Raw genomic sequence first — 27,784 nt, forward strand, 5'->3', positions numbered from 1 at the left:
AGAGATACTAGAGGCAGTTTTCCCGAGTCTCCTCCCCTATTCCTCCCTCCTGTTCTGCAGTCACTTCCTGCAGCTGTTTCCCTCTGTGTCCGGTTCTACTGACTTTTCTGACTGACGGCCCCTCAGATCTAGTGGGGAGCAACCCGACTTAAGTTGTCATGAAAAAGGAAGAAAGGAGGAGGTGAAGATCTCAGCTGGGGATGTGCAGGGCTGGCCAGCTCCAGGTACAAGGGATTGCCTGCAGATTGCTTCTCTGAGTCCCTCCTCCCAGAATCAGGAGAGTCTAGTAAGTGTATTCTACTTGGGTGTATGCATTTATTAGAGTAGTCAGGACACTGGCAACAGTAAGGAGGTAAATCGCACTACAAGCAGCGTTATGTACATGTTCCACTTGTTAGTTTGTGAGATTTTACACGTTTGTTTTGCATGTGGGTAGTTATGTTGCATTGTATGTTTTGAATGTCTACATACTGCATCAGTTTTTGGATGCTATGTTTTGCTTGTATGTTTCCCAAATTGCATCTTGAATTGCAACCATTTCAAGATAACAACAGATGCATCCAATTTTAATTAGAATCTAAGTCGTGGGGATTGTAAAGCTTCCAATTTTGCATGAATAAATTTGCTAAAATGTCAGTTTTTGCATCACGCTGTATAGTTCCATAATGATGTATTAGGTAACAAAATGTTCCCTTGCCCTTTGCGTTACCTATTTTGCATCTACAGTAGTCTAGAGTCAGACTCAGTGACCACTGTCATGAAAGTTGTTTCCATTCTAATGCCCTGCATTCAATCACTTAGTACTGTATGAAGCCTTCATCCTTTAGGCTGAAATTTGTCAGGCTTGGTCTCTAACCAAAGGCGAATGTATCGGGAAAGTTTCAGCAAAAACAAGTATTGTACATTCATTCTGGAGTATGAGGAGCCTGGAGAAAAAAAATACACTTTCTGATTTAAAAAATAAATAAATAGTGACTGTTTGAATAACTCCATCACTGAAACAGCTGGAAACAGTCAGGAAAACTTGGCACAGAAATTAGATTTGACTGAGTTATGACCTTTTTACAAATTGCTCTGCCTTCGAAGAGTGCACTTCATAAGGAATTTTCCCACTAAGTTCATAAAATCTGCTGCTAAGGAAGGCTATACTGTGTCTGTATGCTTGACAAACTTAGCTGTGCAGTGAAAAGCTTTTGGGCCTAGATTGTGCCTGACATTTCTCCCAAGGTTGCATAGGGTAGTGAAAATATAGAACCTTCCTCCCCACTAGTATGGCACACACAAAGGCCAGGTACAATTGTGGTCTCTGTGTTCAGGGAAGTGCAGGATCTGCTCCTTCCTTACTCTCCCCGACGTACACAGCGCTCCAAAGGGGTAGGAAGTAGCTGGACTTACCCGGCTGAATCCCTCTGCATTGTCCTGTGGAACACACAGGAGGAAGTACGTTGTAGCCCATAATGATGTGAGACCCAGGAGGCATCCTGTCTTCCTGAGGCAGAATGCCTCCTGGAACTCACCCTGGGGAACTGCAGCTCCAGGCTCTCCTGGAGCTGTGTGTTAAAGGCACAACTGAGCCTTTACTGAAGTTGGGCAGAGAATAATGCAGAGATCATTGGTCATCTCGCAAGGTAAAAATGGCATGGCTTCTAAAGTGCGCAGGGAGAGGGAATCTCTTGCTAACTTCCTACAGTGTGGAGATGGTTGGAGTCCATTGTGGACCTAGTAAGGTAAATGGGATGGGGTGTTACAGTGGGGCCTAGACAAATAGTTCTAGATTATGGATCTTCTTTTTCTTACATATTTCTCTAAACCAACCAACTAAAAACATCCTAGCACCGCCTTTAAAGAAAAATTAACATTCCTGTCAAAAGTCAGGAAATGGTAACGTTAGGATTGCCTATGTAACCTTAATCCTGCCTCTGTACCCTTAATCCACTGCAAAAAGTCTTTAGTTAACATACCGTTTCTCAAACAACGTCATGTCATAATTTTTTCCCCTTACACGTTGTGGTGCTGTATACTGCACTATGTATGATAGCCAGAGTTCATGAAAGTAATAGCAAACACTTCTTAGACAAGCTACAGCAGATTGGGCCATTTACTCTAACGCTACTTTAGACTGTGCCTGCTTTGTAAAGTAGGCTTAAGGTGAGAGTAAACTATATTTACATCTAATTTAAGGCTGCTTTCCATTGCTGGAATGGTGCTTTTACTGCAAATGAAAACCGCTCCATTATGTATAATAGAGTAATAATACAAATTTGCTGGCATGTCTAGGTCACCTAAATGTGTAGCTAAATTAACTGTATGGGTCCAAATTATGATGCCCATGATCACAAATGAATAACTCTTTCTTCCACCTGTTATTCCATTGAAATTAATGGGACTACCTGTAGAGTACAGTACTACTCAATGGGAGTAAGAGGGGCTGAATCTGTCTCAGAGTTAACAGTTATGCCCTGAGCTGAACCCATGGTAAACTAAACTGGTGGTTAGAAAAAATATTATATAGTACATAGTTGTTGACTCAGTGATTAAGATACTTATAGAGAGAAGAAAATTTATTTATAAAAAGTGAAAGAGCATTATCCCATGGACTTTAATGGGACATCTCACATGCTTAAAGTGAAGCACAAACTAAGTAATTTCTGGATCAGAACCACAGTGTGCAACACTTTGCAGGACTGTACCCTAAAACAATAAAGATTGTTCTAATAATTGAGCTAATGAAAAGAGTAAGTATAAACAAATTTTAAAAATGAGAAGAAGCGGGACATGTACATGTGATTACTCATGTGAGTTACAGCTTAATACTGTGAATAAAGAGGTCACAATCTGCTCCTAAGATTGTACAGAAAAATTGTACGGTAGTATATTGTAGGATTGAGAAACACAATGCAAGCACGTCATTAAAGATTGTGCTGTAAAAGGATACAAGCCAAAGGGCAAAGTTAAGGCTGCGAAAGCAACGTTAACTATGTCATTTCCTGACTTTGAGTGCTTACTGTTCTCTTAACATAGTTTTAGGTGCAATTATATTAAAATCCAGACACTGTGCTGAGAAGGGAAGAAATGTTAATGAATCTTCAGCTCTGTGAGCTTTGAGCAATCTTTATTCCTGGATAAAAAGCATTCCTGAGCAGAGGCTTCAAAGCTTGATGCATTTATGGTTTTCACCAACTTACAGTGATATGATTTCCTTTCATTTCCTAAAGTCATTGCTGTTACAGACATTTAATATGATCTGATGTTGTTCTAAGGCATTCATAGACTTGTACTGACATTGTTTTACCAATCACATTGTAACACTATAATCTGATTATTATCGTCTTGCAGTGTCAATATGATAATATAAAAAATGGTCACATTGTAACACTATAATCTGATTATTATTGTCTTGCAGTGTCAATATGACAATATAAAAAATGGTCAGTTTCTTAAGATAGTCCATTTTCAAATGTTCTATTGAGCAGAAGTGAAAGGACTCCCTAGGAGAAATGCTGGCCTAATTAAAATCAATAGAAGTTTTGCCTTTGACTTTAATGGGACAAGGATTTCACCTTCTGAGTTTTACCCTGAAGGTCAAAGAGAACACCCACAGATGGTAGACTACATCTTTATGTTGGGTAGGTCAATCATCACCTTATCTATATCAGTGCAGACACCATACCAGTGCTACAGATTCATAGCCTTGGAAGCTATTGAATTCTGTAGCTTTTCTAAGATCTCCATATTGGTGCTGGGTCATACCTTGACTCCCTTTCCCTCTGCTGTAGCATCATAATTTGCTGAATATGGAGACCATGGTGATCTCCAGGTGCTGAAGCACCTGGAGCATATGTTGGCAATAAGGTCACTGGGATAATTACCTGGTGTCTGGTCTTTTTCTGTTAAAGGATTTTATGCAAGCATATAGAATCACTGACAGTGAGGTTAGGAGATGTTACTTGTCCTCAGGCTTAGCCCTTCTGTAATGAACATTCCAGCTGAACTCTTTTGGATAGCGTGCAATCAGATTACTTCAGATGGCCTTATCCAATTAGCAGTTCCTTCAACTGATTATAATGGTGAGCTAGTTACCTTTTTACACAGATGAGACAACGTGGTTCTAGGCTGGTCCCTGTATCTTTTGACTAGTAAAGCTGTGGGTCGCAATAGATTATTTCACCTGATCTCTGATTTCCTTGTCCTCTGGAATTCCCTGTGGCATATGGCCTTCAGTTTTGACTTCTGTCCATCTTGACAATGATGTGACTGTGCCACCATCATTGAGCGATGTCATCAATGCCTCACTTAACAAGAGAAAGATGTTAATTATCCTTAAACATGCAAATGTCCACCCCCCTCCTTAAGAAGCCATCTCTTGACACTGAAGTGCTTGCCAGCTGTCAAATCCCCCACTTTCAGGGAACAAGATTGAGAAGCTGTGGCTATTCCAGTCCAGGAGCACTTGGACATTAGTGGCATCCTAGATAGTTCCCATTTTAGGATTAGCATTTTTTGGATTTGAGATTGCACTTGTCAGGCTCACGGATGACCTCTCGCTGGTTTTAAATCAGGGTCAGCTTGTCATTTTGATCATGGTGGATTTCTTAACATCTTTTAATATGAGTGACCATGGTTACTGCTTTGACAGCTAAGGAACATAGCTAGTGTGTCTGGAGCTGCTCTGAAGTTTTACCTAGAAGAGAGGAGTCAGTCCATGGTGGTAATAAGATATTTGAAACGCTGAGTCCTTCAGAGGTCCCTTTATCAGCCGTATTGGTCAATGTATATACTAAGCTCTTTTAGCCAGATAATTTCTTACTATGGGATGTGGGCACAGCTGTACATCTGTTGCCCTGTGGACAACGTAGTTCAAGTCTCTGGCCTGGAGGGATGTTTGAACTATTTTGTCTGGACATATTAAAACTTCTGTGTTCCCAGGACTGGCTATGAAGTCTTGCTACTGGATGGAGTTAGTTACTACAAGAAGGCTCATTCTAGTTGAGAGGGTGTGATTAGAAGCAGTGAGTCAGCCATGCCCTCTCTAGGAAGTCCCACCCCCACCCTCCATGTGTTCCATGTGATAGGAACCTTTTTGCTCATGCACTTCACAATTTGCACAGGTGATGCACAGATGATTTATCTCAGGGTAACCTCACAACAGCAATCCCTGCTTTTGTGTCTCATACATTCAGCTGATGAAATTCCGTCTTGTTAGGGCTAACAGCAGAGTTGCTCCACTATCAGCCACTTGTTCAGAATCCAGCATCTCTTTTCTCACTATCTAACAGTCACGTTCACATTATGCCCACTTTGCATTCTTTGCACTGGCTGCCTATGCAGTGGCACACTAACTGTTAGCTGGTACTGTTCGTTTTTAAAGGCTGCAACAAGGTAGGTTCCCTGACTATATTTGAAACGTCTTCTTTGGAATTCATCTTGAAGAGGATCTCTGGTATGACATGACCATAGAATATCAGGGTTGGAAGGGACCTCAGATCCCTTTAGGAATCCCACCATCATACTCAGAAAAAGGAATTAGTGTCTTTGTCATGGTGGGCCCTAGGGTGTGGAATTCACTTAACCATATAATCCAGTAGTCCATCTCTCGGCCCACCATTAAACACTCCTCCTTCCCCGGTGTTTTTCAGAACAACCACTTCCCTCTAATTTATACTTTTCCATCCATTCCCTTCTTTCCTCTTTAGCTTCTGCATTGAACATCCTCAAATTTGTTTCAGTTGTTAATTTTAGTGAGGTTCTTTAGGGGTTTTTTGAATTGCATTTGAATTAATATTTAGAAATTGATTTTAGTAGGGAGCACAGCACCTTGACAAGGGAGCTGCACTAGAGAAATAAAATCCAAAGGCTTTATTGTCTGCCCATTTCCAAAGGCGTGTATATGTGTGCTTCATTTTTTGTGGGATCCCCCCTGTTAGTCCCTAGAAATACTCAGAAAACTTTAAAGCAATATTGTTGGCTGGAACTTGAGCTTCTGTTCTGCAGCTGGTCCTGTATAGGCCTAGGGATTTGCTAACAAGAAGCCAATTGTAGAACTGGGGGGTCCATGTGTGCAAAAACAACAACACAGATTTATTCGGGTAAAATTTTCAAAAGTGCCCAAGTGGCTTAGGCTCCTAAATCCCATTTTCAAAAGTGACTTATGCTTCCAAGTACCTAAGGCCCATTCACTTAGGTTCTCACAGGCCAGAATTTGAAAGGTATTTAGGCACCTAAAGATGTAGATAAGTGCCTTATGAGATTTCCAGAAGTGCCTGATTAGGTTAGATGCCAACCTCATATTGATCTCAATGGGAGTTAAGTGCCTATTCTGTTTAGGTGCTTTTGGAAATCCCAGGAGGCACCTATGTGCATCTTTAGGTGCCTAAATACCTTTGAAATCTGGCCCTCAGGCCAGGATCCTCAAAGGCATAAACATCTCTGAGGATCTGGGCCTAAGAACCAAAGTCACTTTTGAAAATGGGACGTAGGCACCTAAAATACTTCTGAAAATGTTACCTGCAATCTAAATTAAGGATTCCTATTTAGAAAAGTAAAGGTAGGTCCTTGTATTTCAAACACTTCTGCTTAAAGATAGTACAAATCTGGCACCCCAGAATGCAATTTTAGCTTGACGTGATTTGAAATGGCCAAGATATAAAATCCTGTTTATTGGTAAGCGGGGCTAGGATGAGAAGCTAATATAATCTTGAAGAAAGTGGTTCTGTCTTGATTTACACTAATAATTCCACTTTGCATTAACCTAGCAATGTTCATCCCAGGGTTTCAACAGAACTTGGGAACATAAATCAATTAAGCCTCTCAAAGCTTTTTGTTGGAAATTTAAGGGGGTTCCTAAGAACTTGAACTGATTGAGAAATAAACTGAATAAGTGCTAATATGAGATAATCTTCCAAACCTAAGAGAATATGAAATAGTTTTTAATATTGCATTGTACTTAGTAAAATCTGCCAGAAGTAGAGGCAGATATCCAATTAAATAGCAAATGCCTCAGGAAAATGGTCGGTATTAAATGGAATGAAGTTGTAACAAATAAGGAGATTTGTCAAAGTTCCACAACTTTTTAATTCCAAAGTTATCCAGAGAAGACAATGTAAATATCTGGGATGTATGAAGAATATAACCAGAGCATCTGCCGTGGCAGGTGTACCATTGGGCAACTGGAGGACGTGTAAGAGAAGCCGAGTGAAATAATTTCTCCATTGAACACTAGAGAGGGAAGACTATTGGACTTAACATAGAGGACATGCAAAGAGCAGCCCAGGATAGACAGGGATGGCAGAGTCTTATTCAGGCTCTGAGTGATGTTTGGTAGTGTGAGAAGGATTCAGCTTCTTAGTAAGTGAAGGCATGGAGAAATTGCCCAAGGTCATGCCACAAGACAATGGCAGAGTGTTGAATGGAACCCAGAAGAAATGACTCCTGATTCCTTGTTCTAACCAATAGACAACGGTGTCTCCCTCAGTGCTTTTATTTACTGGAGAAATGATAATTTTGACAAATTTTCCTGAAGTTGATATTTATGGAGGCGTTGTATGGGGTTTACCATTCACAACATACACAGCTACTTCCAAATGATTGACAAGGTACCAAGCAACAACACATATTGCAGTATTAGTTTATTTCTTAGATTGTGAACTCGTTGGCACAGAGCCCACCCCTTCTTGGATTTGGGAAAGGGCATAAGGCCCCAGTACTCCACTTGTTTACCCTTGGGAGCACTGCTTCAATGGGCCTCCTAGGGTAACAATGTAGGCTCTAACAAATGTAGGCTCCGGGCCTCCTAGGGTAACACAAACATGGCAGAATTTTCTTTTCTTGCATCTGGAAACTTATGCCTGGTGAGTTCTCATTTTGTTTGTTGTCCAGATATTATAAGTTCTTAGTAGTCCACTTAAATTTCCAGGAGGATGCGGTAGCCTTTATTAATAGCTAAACTCAGATTTTAATCCGTGTCGTCTTGCCTAAAAAAATATCTGGGGCTGGATTAACAGGCTGACTGCAGCAGCATTGCCCTGCTCCAGTGAAGCAGAAGCTATAAACTCATCTTAACTGGCTGGTTAAACTGGGTTTATGGCTGCTTTGCCTTGTTGGAGGGACACAGAGTAGCTGGAGTGAAACTGGCAACGTTGGCCCCAATCTTGGACATTCACATTGTGAAAAGGATGCTGTTTATTTGAGCCTGTGTCTTTTTTCTGGTTCAGAGCTGAAGAAGAGTCTTCCTCCTTCAATAGTAACATGCCAGCAGTCCTCCCAGCCAATGATTCTTTTGCAGCAGGCAGGACTTCCTCCTCATCCTTGTCCTGAGAAGCCTTCATCTCCTCCTATGTCAGTGGCCACAAGGCCAAGAGCCAACTCACCACTGTCCCCACAGAAACCGTTTGGACTGGGGCCTTCCTTGCAGCACTCACAAGAAGAGGAGCTTACAAAGGATCCTGTGCTGGAGGAACTATGTAAGCCTCTGTGTTGTAAACTTTGCAATGTCACTCTGAATTCAGCACAGCAAGCCCAGGCGCATTACCAGGTAAGGAGAAGCAAAAGAAGAAAGATGTTCAGATTAGTTGTTCCTGTGAGGTGCCTACCACTCTTTCAATATATGTAGGGCAAGCCTTATGAATTGTGGGACCTCAACCTGCCATAAGTGAGGGAGTCATGTGCCAGGAGCTTCCTCTCCTTCTGGTCCCATTGCCAGAGGCAGGTGGGGTATGAGGGCAGATGAAGCCCCCCTTTTTGCTCCCACGCCTGAAGGAGGGGTTACTGAGTCTACACAGGGTTTAAGAGTGGGGCCCTAATGAGTTGCTTGTCTTCTTTGTGCTTTAGGCTGGAGTTCCTCACAATTTTTTCATCAAAACTTCTCTTCCGTCATGAAAAATGTTGCCCTTTCGACCAAAATAATGGAAAATTTATTTAAGTCAAAGTTTTTCATTCCTCCCCCACCACAGGAGAATGAGAAAGCAAAACCCTGTGCGCTTTGGTCCTTAGTTGAACTGGGGAATCTGGTCCTAGATTCCCCCTTTAAAATAAAGGGGAGAGGCAGTGGGAATTTAACCAGATTCCCCAGTTCAACTAAGGCCAACAGAAAGTTCTGATTTTCCTTCGAGTTCTAATTTAAAAATATATTTAAAAAATGTTGATTACCCATCTTTTCTCCCAGCTTTGCTGCTTTTATCAGTGGATGGCAGTTTAGCAGGTCTATGTCCCCTGGGGGACAGATTGAGCAGGCTCCGTTGAGAATGAGGAGTATGCTCTTTGTAACTCAGACAGCAGGTGCTATAATAGAGGTGCGCAAACTACGGTCTGCGGGACTGTCCTGCTCAGCCCCTGAGCTCCTGGCCCAGGAGGCTAGCCCCCAGCCCCTCCCCCTCAGCCTCAGCTCACTGCACTGCCGGCGCAATGCTCTGGGCAGTGGGGCTGCGAGCTCTTGCCGAGCAGCACAGCTGCAGAGCTGCAGCCTGATCCGGTGCTCTGTGCTGTGTGGTGGTGTGGCTGGGTCACCACCAGCCACTGGTGCTCCAGGTAACACGGAAAGGGGGCAGGTAGCAGGGGGGTTGGATAGAGGCAAGGGGAGTGTTTGGTGGGTGGTGGTCGGGGGCGGGTGTGTGAAGGGGGGCCTGCGGTGAGAGGCCAGGGAACAGGGGGTTGAATGGGGCAGCGATCCCGGGGGGGCAGTCAGGAAGGGGGGGTGGTGGGGCAGGGGAGCAGTTCAGGGGCAGGATCTGGGGGCAGTCAGGGAGACAGGTGGGTGGATGGGGCAGGGGTCTGGGGGCGAAGTCGGCATGAGAGGAGCGGGTTTATGGGGCAGTGGGGGCAGTCAGGGAAAGCAGAGAATGTGTGTATGGGCAAGAGTCCTGGGGGGGCCATCAGGGGCCGAGAAGCAGGAGGAGTCGGATAGGGGGTGGGGCCGGGCCACATCTGGCTGTTTGGGCTTAACCAGCCCTCCATACAATATCGGAAACCCGATGTGGCCCTCTGGCCCAAAAGTTTGCCCGCCCCTGTGCTGTAAGAATGAAGTTACTACCTTTGCTCTTAGACCAAACACTATTCATATGGTTCACTTGAACTGGTCTTGTCTCTGAGTGGGGCTTCATCACACAAACAGGGGTGTAGTATATGACAGACACCATTGGATTAGCCAGCTTCTCTACCGCAATGTAAATTTCTTTTGATATGGTTCACAATATGGATCCCCAGAGATCATCTCTCACTTTGTGCTTCTACCTGGTAAGAACACCATCTTATTGGACCCTCAACTTCTGACAACTTCTAGATATGATCATCTGGGGTGGGTGGTCTAAGAGTCTTCAATTCACTCACCCTTCCCAAGTCCATCAGAGTGCCAGTTTTCTGACCTTCTGGGTATGTCGCAATAGTTTTCACTTTGGTTTTTCCAGAAGAGCGTACTGAACAGGGAGAGCTTTAGTGAGATGAGGAGACCTGAGTGTCTTTCTATATTATTGGGATGGATTTTCAAAAAAGCTTCTAATTTTTGCAGACAGAATTTTGTAGGTTCATCCCTTAGGTTTGCTGACTGGCCTGGAAAGCATGTCCCATGCTGTCTCCCTGGAGCCTCTCTTTTCCCAGGTCTGCTTCAAGAGTCTCCTCCCCTGCTACCCTCTCCCTTCAGGGATAGTCCCAAGGTGCAGGCCCCTCTGAGTTTTCTTTCCCAGAGAGGAAACACCCAATTACCTCCCCTAGGGAGGTCTCCTCTCCCTATTGCCTTCTTTATAGAAGCCACCCAGGTTGGTTCTTCACAGCTGGGTCTAATCCTCAATTACCTGTCTTTGAGGTGCCACAGAATGGGCTAATTGGGCTCCCCTTCACCCTTTCACTGCTAGTGTGGGGGGTACATACCCCATCCCAAGACCCAGCCCTGCCAGATACTGAGCATCTCATGAGGAATGTCAAGCACTCTAATCTCCCATTGCAATCAATGGGAGTTGAGATTGCTCAGTCCCTTTCAGGATTGGAGCCTGTACCTGAGCTGCTGTTGTCATGACTACATTTACATTTCAGCCTCTTAGCTGAGTCCTCTGGCTGCTAGATACAGGTGGGACTTTTCCATCTGGACAGTGATTAATTCAAGTTTTGTTTCCAGGGTAAAAACCATAGTAAGAAACTTCGGAATTACTATGCTGCAAATAGTTGCCCAGCTCCTGCCAGAATGAGCAATTCAGTAGAGCCTGCCATGCCTCAGATTGTCTCCCATCCAGCTCAGGTAAGGCCTGGGAAGATGACTGAGGCTGTGCTGCTTACATGTGCAGTACCCCCTATGACAAAGGTAACTAGGTCTCATGCTTTGGGGTGGGATTGCTGCAGGGGTCAGAGGAATTTTCCTCACTATGTCCAGCATGATGCAATTGGCCCGATGTGTGCCTTTACATTCTTCTGAAGCATCAGGTATTGACCACTCCTAGATACAGGGGACTTGACTCACTGAGCCACTGATCTAATCTTGTGTGGCAAATCGTATGATACCTGTGTGAATCAGATGCTCTGCTGATTATGGCTGTTTAACCCCATGGAAATCACTCGTTGTCATGTCCTTCCTTTGTGTGTGTGTGGGATATCTTCCCCTTGCCTAGCCATCTCCTGTGCATCCAAGTGAGGCTGCACCTGGGTGCCTATGTAGAAAAAGTGTTTAAAGTCTAGCACCAACGGCACTGGGCCATCATTTTCCTCCCTAAATAGCTACTCTTGTGGCACTCATTCTCCAATCACTGCATGAGTGAATGGCCCCCTTTGTGATCCAGATTAATGCTGTCCCATGAACTGCCCAATGACAGGCACGTGTAGAGCAGAGTGCATGCCCTATTAGCTCAAGGGGTAAATCAAATGTTCTCCACACCCAACGCTTGCATGTCGGTCAGCAGGGATCAAAGCTGGGGCCTTCAGCACCAAAAGCTCAGGCCTCTACTACTTGAACTAAAGGAGACCGAACCCCTTAGCTGTGAGTGAATAGCAGGTTGTTACATGGTTGCTGGGGCCAGCCACTATGGGGGAGACCTGTTGACATACAAAAAGAACTTAATCCAAAGCTTACTGAAGAGAATGGGAGTCTTTCCATTCACATCAGTGGGCATTAGAGCAGGCCCTTCCCTAAGCTATTGTATGTTACAAGTGCACTGTGTTGATTTCCAACAGCTGGGGTGGCTGCTGTGCCTTGTTTGAGGAACTAATTCTCAGAAAAAAGAAAGCCAAGTTTGAGCCCGCTACATAGAAGATGTTCATATTGTACCATGCATGCCAGAATTCTAGGGTGTTTTTTTTTAGGAGGAGCATATGAAGTATCAAAATGGGGGCCAAAGAAACTGCACCTTAGAAAGTATAGCACTGGCAAGGCCAATGAGTAAATCATTGTTATTCCACTGTTTGGGAAATACAGTTCCTTGGTGATGTACAAAACACCAAAAAGACTCAATCACTGTTCCAATCAACTTACATTCTAAGTAGACAGGCAAGATCATGCCCCATAATTCACTGGGAGTTCCTGAGGACTGAGCTTACTCGGGACTGGATCATTCCTCTAAAATCTGCATATGGAACTCCTGCTGTCCATAGGCAAGGTTTTGGGAGGGGTCAGTTGTTTCTCTGCAACTCGCGGAAGGTTATTTGCTGGGTTGGAGATGGGGGCAGGTAGTCTGGACGCAGACTTCCCTCAGTGCTGTGGAATCTCCTTTCAGGGAGTTCCTAGGGGCAGTGGTAGTCAGAGGAGTCAAGCATGCAAGGAAGCTGGAAGTGGGAGCAGGAGACACGAGAGCCAGTGCAGAGGTACAGGGCCTCTGCACAGATAGTTCTGATCTTCATCTGATCCTCAGGGATCTTCCATCTGATCTGCAGAGATCGATGTGGATCTTAGGGGATGAGCAGGTTCAGGGGGGCAGACTCCCAGCTGGAGCCAAGGAGAGGCAAACGCTTCTCCCACAAGGGAACGAATTTGGGGAACCCAGTGCAGAGAACCCAGAGTTCTAATCCCCACTTTTACCACCAGCTTGCTGAGAGGGGTCAACTTCATTGAGCCTGGCTCAGTGATTTCAAAGAATGAACTCCACTATGTTTGTATGTGATCCTTTCCCTCCCTTTTGCTGCTAGATGAGCGCCTCTAAACCAGGAGGCCGAGTGATCATGGCCACCGAGAATGATTACTGCAAGCTTTGTGATGCCTCATTTAGTTCCCCAGCTGTGGCCCAGGCTCACTACCAAGGAAAGAATCATGCCAAGAGGCTACGCCTGGCAGAAGCACAGAACAACTCATTCTCGTAGGTATTGTTCAACCTTTACATTAACGGCTGGACTGAATTTGTGCAGCCATGCCTCCACAGTCTCGGTTAATATATCTCAGAGAGCTTTAAAACAGAGCTGTATGTGTTTATTTAACCTTCAGGGATACATCAGAACTGGGCAAACGGAGGGCACGGAAAGAAGGGAATGACTATAAGATGATGCAGAATAGAAGAAATGTGTATGCGGTTCAGAACAGTACAGGTACTTGAATGCTTGTGTCACCACTTACATGCTCTGTGGGTCACACAGTGACTATTGCTTAATGGGTTCTGCTTGACACAGAAGGGTGCATTAGGGAGCTCTTGTTCTGTGGGCTGGTCTGCCCTGGTTCTGACTCAAGCATGAGGGATTGTAACAGGGTGGATGCCTCCAGGGTGGCATGGGGTAGCTCTGCAGCAGCCCTGCCTCATTTTGCCCCCTTCTCCCAGCCCTTCAAAACTCCATGGCCTCCTTTGGCTGCTGCAGTGCCTTGCTGCTATACGTTGGTCCTCCAGCTAAGCCTTTAACAAAAGTACAACTATCCAGGGAATTGGAGTTCCACATCCAAGTTAAAGCCAAACAAACCAGCGCCTTTGCCCCAGTCTCAAACTAGGCCTAATCCCTTCTACCTAAGGGGCCTCTCTTCTGCCCTCTAATTTTTCTGCTCACCCTCTGGGCTCAGCTTTCAGCCCTTCCCAGGTTCCTTTCCATCACTCCCCTGGGTTCCTTTGGGTTGCTCCTTGGTCTTTCCCAAGCAGGCACTCCTTGGCCTTCCTACCTGGAGTCATCCACAGGTCTCTGCCAGCCTTGTGCTCTCCTCTGACTCCTCACAGCCTTCCTGCAGCATCAAGCGCCACCACTTCCCCTTTCTTCCCAAACCTAGGGTTAGATAAGGCAGAGGCCTGATTGGTCACATGAACTTCATTTTCCCCACCTTGGGAGGCAAAGATAATTGTGTCACTAGAAGGGCTGGGCCCATCTCCCCTTAAAGTGGTTAGCCACACTGTGTCAGGTACCACATGCCAAGGGAGGATTGATGCTCCATCCAACCCTGATCTTTTGACACCCCCTCGCCCCCAACACACTGCCTCCTACCTTGGAATGTCCTCTGTGCTGGGGTTGTGGTGGAGGCTGCTAGATCAGGAGGTCTCTCCACTGGGGAGGTTCTCAGTTAGCCACTTACAGCCAGCACCTGGCTCCTTCGCACCACCTGAGTGACACTGAGGGGCCTGGTTGGACTGAGGAATCTGGTCCGGAGTCTATAAAGCTCTGTGAAGGTTTAAGGGGCAAGTAGGAGTATTAGCAGGCCATAGGGCCCATCCTGATCCTCTCACTCAACCAAACCTGCCATTGACCTCAACAAGTGGGGGCTGGATTGACAGCTGAGGGCTGGATTGTCCCACATGGGTCTGCATGCAGAGGGGACGTTCTACACATAGACATGTCCCTGCCCGTGCACCTCTTGTGCAGCACCTTCCCTAGCATGCCTGGGATTCTCCTCCTGAAAATGTCTCCACAGGAGCATGGGAGCAGGTCTGGAAGTATGAGGGGGCAGAGCAGATCTGGCACTATCCCCTCCTAACCAAATATTGCAGCAGGGGCTAACATTGTTGAAGGAGCTTTAACTCCTTCTGGGTCCTCTTCTTCACTGCTGCTTGGGTGGGGGCCATGCTTCTTGGGGAAAGGGAGCAGAGGAGGCAGCAGCTGCCCTTGCAGCTGGATATCAGACTCCCCTCCCCATGGATCCCCAAACTCCACAGCGTTGGCAAGGGGCCAAGGCCCCCAAGACAGTCCAGCTGAGAGGACTTTTCCAGGAAAGCTTTAAGTCTTCCTCCCCAGCCTCCTTCCATGCATCTTTATTCCTCACTGGAGGGGAGGCATCCTCTGGGGAAACACTCCAGCAGGTCCATGGAGGGGGTGTCAGGTGCTGGGTTCTAGGCAGTCAGCCCTGGTGGTTGGTGCAGTGGTGGAGAGCAGGTACCAAGGGTCGAAGCCAGCTGTAGAGTTATGACCAGGCTGAGGGCAGCGCTGACACGGGGGTCCTAGAAGAGGCTGACCTGGGCCCTGCCCAGGGATTGGCTGCTGCAGCATGCCTAAGTGATGAATCACTGCAGGTTCTGTTGGAGGGGCGAGTCATAGCACCTACTGAACATCTGCACCTGCCCACATGTAAACGACCCTTCCCCAGCCTAAAGGGAACAGCCGTGAGCTGAGGGCTTAGGTAAATTCAGGGGACAATGAATGAAAAGCAGGGATGGGAGTGAGAGGTAAAACCAGGGAGCCAGAGAGGGACACTGAGCAGAGAACCCCGGACAGCACCCACTGCTCCTCAAAGGTGTCCAGAGAGCCAGTGGATGTGGCCTAGATGAACTGTGCCCAGATATGTGACTGGAGGGAAGAGTGAAAATAGGCCCCACTGTCACAGAACACCTCCCATCCAGCATCCTTCTCCTGGCATGATGGAAGGCCACCTTAGCCAGTGCCACTAGGCTGACGAGGAGGTCTCGTGACTTTGTGGGGCCACAGATGGAGTGAGTGTAGATCAGGAGGTATGGAAAAAGTGCAGCCAACCCTGAAGGAGAAGGTTCTGGAGGAGCCGGAAAAGGGGCCGCAACCTGGTTCACTCAGTGTAAATGTGTGCCAGGGTCTATCTCACACTGCAAAAAGGGCACGTGTCAGGGAGGGGAATGGGTGAACCATGCCAGGAATTGCCAACTAATATCCCTGGTAGGCCAGGGTCCAGGATAGAATATAGACTGGCCAACCGGGGCTCCTCATCCTCCACATGTGGTAGAAGATCTTGCCACTTGGCGTCAGGGTGAGACATGAGGGTGAGGAAGTGAAAGGTATGGAGTATGAGAACGTACAGTTGCTTCCTAGGCTTGATTCAGAAACAAAGTGAGTGTAGGTCATGCAGCTGGCTTCGGTGGTGCGGAGGGGGCCTTGCGGGGCAGGGGCCTGATGGCGAGATCTGGAGAACCAGAGGTGAGGGGCAGGAAGGGAGCATCCTCCAGCAGGACCTGCTCGAGAAAGGCCTGAGAGGCAGGCAATAAGGCTTCCCTCACCTCCTAGAGTACACACTCGGGGACCCAAGGGGTGGAGAGCTCCATGCACCAGCCAAGCACCAGGGGATCCACCCCGTCCTCCCAGTCATAATCCAGGAGGTCTTCACTGAGCTGGGGGTTGGGGTTAGTCATGGCAGCTGAGTGAGCAGCCCTACCCTGGCTGTGTGTGCACCTCACAGGGGTCATTTGAAGACAGTCAGTGGGTCTATGATTATGCAGTCCCACTGGCCAAAGCCTCTGTCTAGGGGTACGTCTACACTACGGGATTATTCCGATTTTACATAAACTGGTTTTGTAAAACAGATTGTATAAAGTCAAGTGCACACGGCCACACTAAGCACATTAATTCGGAGGTGTGCATCCATGGTCCAAGGCTAGAGTCGATTTCCGGAGCGTTGCACTGTGGGTAGCTATTCTGTAGCTATCCCATAGTTCCCGCAGTCTCTCCTGCCCCTTGGAATTCTGGGTTGAGATCCCAGTGCTTGATGGGGCAAAAAATCATTGTCGTGGGTGGTTCTGGGTAAGTGTCGTCACTCATTCCTTCCTCTGGGAAAACAATGGCAGACAATCATTTCGCACCCTTTTTCCCTGGATTGCCCTGGCAGACGCCATAGCACGGCAACCATGGAGCCCAGCCACCCGTTCAGCTATTTTTTTTACTGTCCCCTTATGTGTACTGGATCCGCTAACAGAGGCTGTTACTGCAGCGCTACACAGCAGCATTCGTTTGCTTTTGCATGATTAGCAGAGACAGTTATCAGTCATTCTGTACCGTCTGCTGCCATTGTAAATTGTCAGTAAGATGAATGGTTATCTGTCGTTCTGTATGTCTGCGGTCATCATCGGTGCCCTGGCTGATGTCGGCAGGGCGCAAAGGCAAAAATCTGGGAATGACTCCCCCCGAAGTCCAATAACCTCCTTTATGGTTTCTAAAAATAGAGTCTATGAATATGGGCAGTGTAACTAGAGAAACCAGTGTATAAGAAGCACAGCTGCTCCGTGTCAGTATCAGCAGAAATGTTGAGCTGCATGCCAATTCACGGGGTCCTTGCGACACCCCATCTGTTGCTTCTCTCCCCCAACCCTTCCTGCTACCGTGCAGGTCCCACCCCATTTGGTGTCATGAAGTTAAGAAGAATGGCAGGAATAAAGAAACAGTGACTTGTTAGTGAGATAAAATGAGGGGAGGCAGCCCCGGTGCTATGACAAGTCCAGGCAGGACATTAAGGGTGGCCGGGGCAGAGGAGCCCAGCATCCCACTGCTAATGACAGTCCAGGCAGTTACAGAATCTTTCTTTACCAGCAGGAAAGGAGGGGGCTGATGGAGCTCAGCCCCCAGTTGCTATGATAGGAGGTTTACAGCTGTTGCTGTACCAATCTACTGTGGGAATGACTGGTGAATCATTCCTATTTTTACGCAGGCGGCCCCCGGTCCAGCTTCACCTAGGCCAGCAGGAGCACCACGGGTGATGGTGATGACCAGATATGCAGTCCTACTGCATCACCTGCACCGGGGGAGGGGAGCAGATACTGCTCTTCACGCGCAGCATCGCGTCTACGCAGCAAGCATTCAGTCAGACTAGGGTGACAACTGAAAGAAATCAAGAAAACAATTTACTTGCCGTTTTCTTTCATGTGTGGGGAAGAAGTAAATTGTCGAGCTATACCCTGAACCAACACGCCGGACATGTGTTGAACCTACAGGGATTGGGAAGCTCGCCAACGAATGTAAATATTTTCGGAGACTGCTGCTGGACTGGTGGGATAGCTGGAAGTCCTCAGTACCCCTCCCGTCCCCATAAGCGTCATTTGCATTCTTTGGCTTTCCTTCAGGCTTGTCACAGCAGCACTGTGTAGGCCTGGAGATTTTTTTTCAGATCCTTTGGGCATTTCATCTTCTGTAACTGAGCTCTAATAGAACAGATTTGTCTCCCATAAAGCGATCAGATCCAGTATCTCCATACGTTCCGTGCTGGGAGCTCTTTTTGGATTTGAGACGCATTCGGCCCCACCCATGCTGATCAGAGGCTCCCACGCTGGCACAGGAAATTGAAAATCAAAAGTTCGCGGGCTTTTCCTGTTTACCTGGCCACTGCTCCGAGTTTCAGATTTGCTGTCCAGAGCGGTCCACAGTGGTGCACTGTGGATACGCCCGGAGGCCAATACGTCGATTTGCGGCCACAAACTAAACCTAATCCAATATGGTAATACCGATTTTACGTGCTACTCCTCTCGTTGGGAGGAGTACAGAAACCGATTTAAAGAGCCCTTTATATCGATATAAAGGGCCTCGTAGTGTGGTTACGGGTACAGCGTTAAATTGGTTTAAACACTGGGCTAAAATCGGTTTGAAACGCGTAGTGTAGACCAGGCCTAGAGTGAATACAGCAAGCTGTGATACACACCCATTTATTGCTGAAGCCTCTGAGGCTGTGCAGGGGTCTGCAATGGTGCCATGCCAAGTTGGAAGCATTCCATTCCCACTCCTTTGTCCCGCGAATCTTTTATCCAAGATTGGTTCAGGTGCTGAGAGGAGCCCGCATGAACGGAAGCTTTGCAAAGAAGAAGCTAGTTGTGTGGCCAGCTTTGCTGGTTCTCGCTGATTCCAACCCATCTGTCCGTTCTGATTCCTCTCCGCAGTTAACAGTCTACTTCAGTTTGTCAGCCTCTTTGTTGGTTGGTTTCTCATCTCATAAACTTAATTTCCCACTGCTTTCTCTAATTGCTACTCTAAGTGGTGGCTATTTCCTGGTGTTTTCCTTGCAAGGGGAACTGCAGCTTTTTACTTCCGACTGTAACCACATCAACCATCGCTCGGATTCTTGCTGTCCAGAATGAAAACGCAGGTTTGCCACCCTCCAAAGCTCAGCTTTTTATTACTTCCCCTTAGTGTACTGCGATGCCGAACAGAAGCGTTACTGGCAGCGGCTAACAGCACGCATTTCGTTTGCTTTTGCATGATTAGCAGAGACAGTTATCAGCAGTCTGTACGTCTGTGCCCATTGTAAATTTCCAGTAAGATCATGGTTATCTGTCGTTCTGTGGTAATACCGATTTTAGCGCTACTCCTCTCGTTGGGGAGGAGTACAGAAACCGATTTAAAGAGCCCTTTATATCGATATAAAGGGCCTCGTAGTGTGGACGGGTACAGCGTTAAATTGGTTTAACACTGCTAAAATCGGTTTAAACGCGTAGTGTAGACCAGGCCTAGGAGTGATACAGCAAGCTGTGATACCACACCCATATTGCTGAAGCCTCTGAGGCTGTGCAGGGTCTGCATGGGTGCTCCATGCCCAAGTTGGGAGCATTCCATTCCCCACTCCTTTGTCCCCGCAGAATCTGTTTATCCAAGATTTGTTCAGGTGCTGAGAGAGCCCCGCAGTGAAGGAAGCTTTGCAAAGAAAGAAGCTATTTGTGGTGCCAAGGCTTTGTCTGGTTCTCGCTGATTCCACCCATCTGTCCGTCTTGATCCTCTCCGCAGTTAAAGTTACTTCAGTTTGTCAGCCTCTTTGTTTGGTTGGTTTCTCATCTCATAACTTAATTTCCCATCTGCCTTTCTCTATTGCTACTCTAAGTGGTGGCTATTTCCTGGTGTTTTCTTGGCAAGGGGCCTGAGCTTTTTACTCCGACTGTACCACATCAACCCATGCTCGCATTCTTGCTGTCCAGAATGATAAAGCAGGTTTGCCACCCTCCAAAGCCACCTCTCCCTGAATAGTTTCTCTGGTGTTTCAGACTCTGGCTCTGCCACCCTTTGAACAAATGCAATATGGGAAAGACAGAGTCTGTTCTCTTATTTTGGCAGTGGAGAGGGAGAGAAAAGCACTTTGATTTACTGTAAAATCCTTTAAAAAGAACTTTGATCTAGGAATAAGCAGAGAAAAGCGCATGGGGGAAATTCACCTCTGAGTGACAGTCACTTTGCTCTGGTGCTCAGCCATGTGTCCAGTCAATTCCTCCAGTTCAGAGTAGCCTCTGGCCAGGCTGGGCAAGCTCTGCCAGTGATGCATTGCCTCTGCAGAAGCTGGGAGCATTCTAGGGCAGGACAGAGTGACTAGGAGCGGTGGAACATGGTGGGGACGGGGGTGGGGAGGTGTTGAAGCTTGACAGACTGGAGGAGGGAAGGGGTGGATCCGGAGCCAGAAGTGAGGCTAGGGTGGAGCTCAGCGCTGAAGACTCCCATTGGTTATGTCTGCACTGCAGCTAGGAGCAAGCCTCCTAGCCTGGATAGACAGACTCATGCTAGTGGGGCTTGAGCTAGCGTACTAAATGTAGCAGAGTGGATGTTGTGGCTCAGACTGGAGCTGAGCTCAGGCCCACCCAATCCCCTGGGTTTGAGAGCCCGAGCTCCAGCTTGAGCCACAGTGTCCACTCTGCTTTTTTCAGTATGCTAGCTCAGGCACACTAGCGAGAGTCTGTCTATCCAGCCTTGCTCCTAGCTGCAATATAGACAAACTCAGCAGCCTATAGCAGCAGAAAAAAGGAGTCCTCTCGCTTGCACCTTGGCTCTGAGCAGCAGCAGAAGAGGAGAGGTGAAGTTAGTATCCTCTCTGTCCCTGTGCTGGCACTAGCGCAGGAATGAATCTGGCGTCATTCTGGTCTCATTTACTGCAATTTTATATCTGTGTAACTCCACAGAGCGCACCAGAGGCAGGGTGACCAGATGTCCTGATTTTATAGGGACAGTCCTGATTTTTGGGTCTTTTTCTTATATAGGCTGCTATTATCCCCCATCTCCGTCCCAATTTTTCACACTTGCTGTCTGGTCACCCTAACCAGAGGTATTCTGAGGGGGTATTTTGAGGGGGAGGGATAGCTTAGTGGTTTGAGCATTGGCCTGCTAAACCCAGGGTTGTGAGTTCACTTAGGGATCTGGGGCAAAATCAGTACTTGGTCCTGCTAGTGAAGGCAGGGGGCTGGACTTAATGACCTTTCAGGGTCCCTTCCAGCTCTGTGAGATTGGTATATCTCCATATATTCGTGATTTGCAGCTTCCTGTCCAAGTGCTTAATTCTATACCATTTAATTTGAAGTATGTTTAATAGTGTCTGGATCAGCAGTTTTATTTTTTTCTTTGCAAGTCTTGTAATGAGTGCTCGTTAGCACAGACAATCCTCTGATGAGTGTTAGTTTAATTTTATATTTTCAGCATGGTGTTAGTTAATATAACGGTTCTTCTAAAATGATATTAAATATGATCTTATCATAACTATTTTTAACTAAGCGAGCAGTAAACTTACTCTGATCAGAAAGCGGATTCTAATTCTGAAATAGGGGGAACAGTGATACAGGGTCAGATTTTCAAAAACCCCTAAGTGACTTAAGCTCCAAACTCCCATTTTCAAAAGTGACTTAAGCACTTAGGAGCCTAAAGCCTTGTGTACAATACACCATCAGGCAGCTTACACTGACCTAACTCTGTAGGGGTCTACAGTAAAATGTAGCTGCCGCCGATGTAACTCGTCCAGTACACCGACTTAGTAACTCGTTCCCTACAAGAGGCGTAGCACTTAAGTCAAAGTAGTTAGGGCAACACAGTGTCAGCGTAGATGCTGCATTGCTTACATGGACTCTTGCGGCCTTTCAGAAACTGTCCCACAATGCCTCGCATTGGCATTTAAATCAGTGCAAGCACTTCTGGTAAGGACGCGCATCGCCGGCACAAGGATCATAGTGTGGACATGCAAAAGTGATTCAGTTACTGCGGTGCCTGTACATTGACGTAACTTAGGGCAAGTCTGCACTACAAAATTAAATTGACTTAAGTCCCATTGACTTCAGGAAGAATTAAGCATCAAAGCCATTTAGGTGCCTTTGAAAATTCTATTAGGTTCTTATCTATGTCTGTAGGTGCCTAAATAGCTTTGTAAATCTAGGCCTAAGTGCTTAAGTCACTTTTGAAAGTAGGATTTAGGCTCCCAAGTCACTTAGGTGCTTTTGAACATTTTACTCATAGACCTTAGCGATTGTGAAGTGAGGCTTGAAACACTGCAGGGCTCCTCTTGCTTACAGATAAATGGGCTCCTTTATTTTCTCTGCAGGTCCCTACTTCAATCCACGCTCCCGCCAGCGAATTCCTCGTGATCTCGCCATGTGTGTCACCCCAAGTGGCCAGTACTACTGTTCCATGTGCAATGCCGGGGCTAGCGAAGAGATGGAGTTCCGACAACATTTAGAAAGTAAACAGCACAAAAGCAAGGTGTCTGAACAGCGGTATAGGAATGAGATGGAGAATCTTGGCTATGTACAATGACACGCTATCCCTTGGTAGTGGTTTGCAAATAGAGCAGCTTGTCTCGCCTGCTGTTTGCCACATGCCCTGCTTTGTGCTCCATTTGATAGGAGTATGCTCTCTAGCTATAATGTAACACCTGCAAACTTAATGGTATGGTTAGGGGTTTTTATATCGCTGTTGGCAGGAATATGCTCTGCAGGATGTGAAGTGGTTTTAATGTTTGTTTGCTTGTTATCTAAAGCTCTTCATTGCATTTTGGGGGAGCCCTGTCCTCCCCCATGCCCTGTTGCATGAATGTGCAAGGCCCAAGAAGCACTGGGACCACCACGGTTCTACCATGCAGGCAGGGTATGTGGAGACGCAACACCCCTTTTGGCGTGTCCTGGAGCTGTGCTCCACAGCATCACTCCACAGCAGGGGGACTTTATGGGCAGGCTAGAGAAGAGGAGTGAACAGAGCCAGCGGACGTGTGAATGGCATTGCTGGCCACACATCCCTGCTAGCAGAAGCGTCAGAGGCTAATAGCCTCAAATACAACTTACAGCAGGTGCCTCCTGCATTCCTGTCAGTATGGCACAGAGGCTGTGCACATACCCTTAGGAGTATCCTATCTCTCTCACCCTCACATAGGCCACCCCCGAGTGTTTAGACTTCAAGTGGCTGGTGAGGATTTCAACCTAACGTCTGCATTAGGAGAGTAGCTGATCTGTTAACATCAGCAGATATTCTCTTCTGTCAAGGAGGATAGATTCTGGTCCATTCTTGGCAATGGATTTTTACCACACTGGAGCCAATAGGCATCTTTATGCAGTGTGGGTGAAATTCACCTATGGGAGCAGGGCCTGTGCAGGGCCCAGAGAGCAACAGAAGCGAATATAATCTGATGGAGGCTCTGTACTGAGCCTTGGCCCTCTATAGGACAGCATGGATAGTGCAATGAGGATGGGCTGGGGAGGAATCGTGGGTCCAAACACTCTATCAAATTGGTGCTGAGGGAGGTCAGGTGCTGTTCTCCAGCCTGTAGTAACTGTAGAGGGGGTGGGTCTGTGATGTAGTAAAATTCTCTGGAAATTGGGGATTATTGGATTTCAACTGCCTCAACTGCCACTCCATTCAGCTGCACTAAGCCTGACAGGTGTTATATGTGCAAAGTGAAATTCACCCTTGGACAAGAGCTGCTCGTGTTGGGCATATTTCCTTTCTTCCCTTTACTCTAAGTCTCAGACTGGGCTTTCCTTTATCTTGCTTCCCACTGAACATCAGCGTTTTAGTCTTTTGTTTTAGGGAAGGAATAATGAGCGTGATTGTCATATTCTCCCATGTATTATCTCCAGGCTAGGCTGCTGTGCTGCCCCTTATTAGGGTGACCAGACAGCAAGTGTGAAAAATTGGGACGGGGGGGAGGGAGTAATAGGATCCTATTTCAGAAAAAGCCCCAAATATCGGGACTGTCCCTATAAAATCAGGACATCTGGTCACCCTATCTGTCATGCAATCTCTGGTCTGGGCTGCTATGTTCTCCCCTGTGTGGTATTCAGGCTGAGCTAGCATGCTGGTCCCCTACTGATCTCTGAGTGGGGCTGCTGTGCTCTCCTCTGATCATTCACGCAGTTGTGGTGAATTTAATGATCCTGATCTTTTTTTTTTAAGTAGGATCAGAACCGGGCAGGTGCTGTGGATATCTCCCTTTCAGGCCAGCTTTACTGTTCTAGTTTTATGCTAGTGTAGCTCCTTTGTTTCTCGGGTGGGAGGGTACTAGAGGTGAAAAGGTGCTTTGTAGCTTGTCCCCTCCTCCTGGAGACAGCGAGTCAACGTCTGCCTCAGTGTAATCCCATTGACTTCATTGGGGCCGCACTGGGGATGAATTTGGCCCAGAGCATATCATGTTGCAGACAGCTCTGTTTTTCCCCATCCTTCACTGGTCCCTGCAACCTAGTTTCCTGCATTCCACCAGCCCTTTTCAACCTTAAAAAACAGAGTTTCTGTTCATCTTCTCAGACCACCACAGAAAGGCTTGTATCACTTGTGTACTCTAAAGTAAAAGCTGTTCTTCAGACTTTGAGTAATCTGTATCATTGGCCTCCTCCAGCGAGCACTGCACAACTGCCCTGTCTTTTATATAGCACTCCTATACTCCATGATGTTAAACTGTGATGGAGGTCACAGCAATCATCACATGCTTCCTGCTGATTCATGTTTATATGCATGGTAACAGACTTCAGTGTCTGTAGCGCCTAATGTTGGTCCTCTGCGCAAAGCCTGAGTATATAGGCTTTGCACAGAGGAACTCCATTGGGTGGAATGGGTGGGAGAACAGAATCTCAGGTTGCAGAGCACAAGCACAAGCACCTTCCCCTGTGCTCTCCCTGGCTGGCCCCCTGGCCATGTCTACTGGCCTGCCCCATTCCCAACCTTCCTGTGCTGCCGTAGAGAGTGCAGTCGTTAGGTATGACCTGCTCCCCATGCCAGACAGTGGAACTGTGGCCTTTCCTCTGTTTTCCTGGCTGTACATCCCCGTGTAAGGACAGAGGATGGTGGACGATAGTTGCCCTGTCGTGTCTCCCCACAGCGATAGCTGCATCATGTTTAAATGTCCATTTGCCATAAACCATGGCATGGTGTTTCCATTGTTTCATGCAACACTGAATAAAATGAGAGCTGGTGAAAGCCCTGTTATATGTAGTGTCTAGCTCAGTGTCTAGCCAAGGAGGCATTTTCCCTCATAAAACAGTGTCTAGTTGAAATGCCCCAGCAATGGGGCTCCCATGGTTTTGCTTGGGAGGCTGCCCAACAGGCAGGTAGACTTCCCCTGCCATCCAGTCTCAGTTTGAACATCAGGGATGAGGGTTGTCACCTCCAGAATTCCATCTCTACTCTGCCCTTCTGTGAAGCAGGGAGTGGGACTCCACAGCGCCTGTTGACAAGTCTCCCAGGCAGGAGAAAAGGCATCCATGGCTAGAAGGATGTGGGACATGCTGGGATTTGCTCTGTCCAGAAGTTCTGATGTGAGCACAAGTGAACAAAAGACTGCCCGTCCTGTCACAGCACCCGCAATGGTTTCTCCTTGACCTAGAAAATGGCTAATCATGAAGGTGTGAAAAAAAACCACCTTAGACCTTATTAGTATTCCTGTGATAACAGGGGCCTGGACTCAATGACCCAGGAGGGCCCTTCCAGTCCTATGTTTTAAGGATTAAAGCCAACCCTAAGGCCCTTCAGCAAGAGGAGAAGGTCAGAACTTGACTATATGCATATTAAAGTAATTCTGTACATAAGGATTCAGAATGCTTGGGGAAAACATATCCTGCTATAGTTACATTCAGATATGAGGGTGGGGTGGGGTGGGGTGGGGTGGGAGCACGGCAAGGGGCAGAGAGGCACCATACCCAGTAAGAATACAGATGTGGCACCTTTTTAGAGACACCCCCCGAATAGTTTATTTCTTGACTGGAAAAATAAAATGGACTTTTGTGAAGCTATCACATTGGCCAGTAGATTAATGACCTATGCTGCTAAAAAAAAATCATTGCATTCATATTTATTTTATTATGCTGACCACTGACAGTCTTGTGAATATTTATGGCTTTATCCTATGGGTGGTTTTGTTGAAATAGAAAAATCTTTAGTGCACTTTGATTTCGAATCAGACTAGATATTTATTATTTGTGAAAATGTGGCTCTTCCCCCTCACCCCACGTATATGTATTTTTTTCTTCACATAAAATAAAAATTGTTCCTTTGTTTTCATGGCAAACAAATTCAGGGTTTGCCTCCAGATTTTTTTCTTAAGTCACAACTGCAACCTTTGTCTAAATGGTGGACTCTGTAAATTGAGCACATGTTAATGTTAACGTTAGATACATATGCATTTCATTCCAGCTGTAGCTTTTATTTTAAGGCAATGAGACCAATACATGTGATCCATATAGTTTATATGGAGTACGAAAGAGGTACTGTTTTGTTTGTATTAACATTAGATGTCATTATGCATTAACAAATAAACGTGTTATATTATTACCTAACCTGGGGCTCAGTTCTGCTTATAGTTATTCTGGTGCAAATCTGAAGAAACCCTTCTGACTTCAGCGGAGTTACTCTATATTTACACCAGTGTTACCAAGAGCAAAATTTAGTCCAGGAGATTTTTTTTCTCCCTTACTACCTGAACATTATAGAGAGAATCTATCTGTAAGCATTGATTCATATTTTGGCTTACTAACATGCTGTTAATAACATGAGCAAAATCCTGTCATCACATTATTCAGACAAGACTCCCATTGACTGCAGGGGGGTTATTGCCTGAGTACAAAGTGAATGACATGGCTGTACTGTATACTTACATTGGCCATGCCAAAACAAAACAGGGTGCTAAATGTTCTCTCAGTCTTAGATTTTGTTACAACAATCTAGGCTGGCTTAGGCTTTTTAAAGAATTATTTCTCTTGCTCTGTAAGGGCATGAACTTGCTCCCACTGAAATTGGCGGTGAAGCTCCCATTGATTTCAGTGGAATAGGGTCAAGCCCTAAACCACTCCAGGAACTCTGTAGTGCTGATGCCTTGTCACGTACATGTTTTTATGTCTGTATCTACAAGGATTCTCTGGATGAGGAAGAAACCTTTTGCCCCTTAAGAAGAACAAGTTTCAAGATGGATCCAAAAGGAACTATTTTTACAATTGGCAAAGTCCATGTATTCCCTGGAATAAATTAGCATGTGGGATTGAACAACCGTGGACCTGATCCTGATTTCATTTAAGTCATGGTGAACCTCCCATTGACTTCACTGGAGCAGGATCAGTTGCCACCTGCATCAAATTGGAAGTAAAAATAAAATCTGATCTTAAATAAATTGTTAGACTATAATAGCTGCCATCCTTTTCCCAGTGATGAGAAAAGGCCAGTGGAGTTATATAAAAAAGAATAAAGCATCTGCAGTGAAAGGGAGGATTATGGATGTTTCTGAAACAAAACACAAAATAGTGAGTGTGGATACGGAATTAGTTCAGTCCACTTTGGAAGGAACTGATTTAATTTGTATCCTGCATCTGTATAGTAGCCTCATTTGCAAATGCTTTGAATGTACGTCATCTAGAGCCTTGTCAGGTTCATTTTGTACACTTGTTCCTCTTTTTATTGCATTGAACTCTGTAGGGGAATAATTGAGTTGATGAAAATGAACCTTTTCTCTACTCTACAATAAATCGTCTTGCTCTCACCA

General features: G+C 46.3%; 1 protein-coding gene across 2 annotated transcripts; it reads left to right on the plus strand.

Annotated features, from left to right (window-relative positions):
• Positions 1-67: 67 nt before the first annotated feature.
• ZMAT3 (zinc finger matrin-type 3) lies at positions 68-27,784 on the plus strand. 2 transcript variants are annotated; one of them, XM_032783574.2, is made up of 6 exons: positions 68-286; positions 8,211-8,530; positions 11,102-11,221; positions 13,096-13,262; positions 13,388-13,488; positions 22,373-27,784. In XM_032783574.2, the coding sequence occupies exons 2-6, from the start codon at positions 8,267-8,269 to the stop codon at positions 22,582-22,584; spliced, it is 864 nt and encodes a 287-aa protein (XP_032639465.1). In that variant the 5' UTR covers positions 68-286; positions 8,211-8,266; the 3' UTR covers positions 22,585-27,784. The 2 variants fall into 2 exon arrangements, with proteins under 2 accessions (XP_032639465.1, XP_032639473.1); XM_032783582.2 differs by lacking the exon at positions 68-286 and adding an exon at positions 6,992-7,177.

This window comes from Chelonoidis abingdonii, chromosome 8 (assembly GCF_003597395.2).
Source record: "Chelonoidis abingdonii isolate Lonesome George chromosome 8, CheloAbing_2.0, whole genome shotgun sequence".
Taxonomy (NCBI): Eukaryota; Metazoa; Chordata; order Testudines; family Testudinidae; genus Chelonoidis; species Chelonoidis abingdonii.

Coding starts and splice junctions, on each gene's coding strand:
- ZMAT3 (XM_032783574.2), top strand. CDS start 8,267: ATGATTCTTTTGCAGCAGGCAGGACTTCCTCCTCATCCTTGTCCTGAG. Junction 13,263..13,387: donor GCACAGAACAACTCATTCTC/GTAGGTATTGTT, acceptor TTTAACCTTCAG/GGATACATCAGAACTGGGCA. Junction 13,489..22,372: donor TGCGGTTCAGAACAGTACAG/GTACTTGAATGC, acceptor TTTTCTCTGCAG/GTCCCTACTTCAATCCACGC.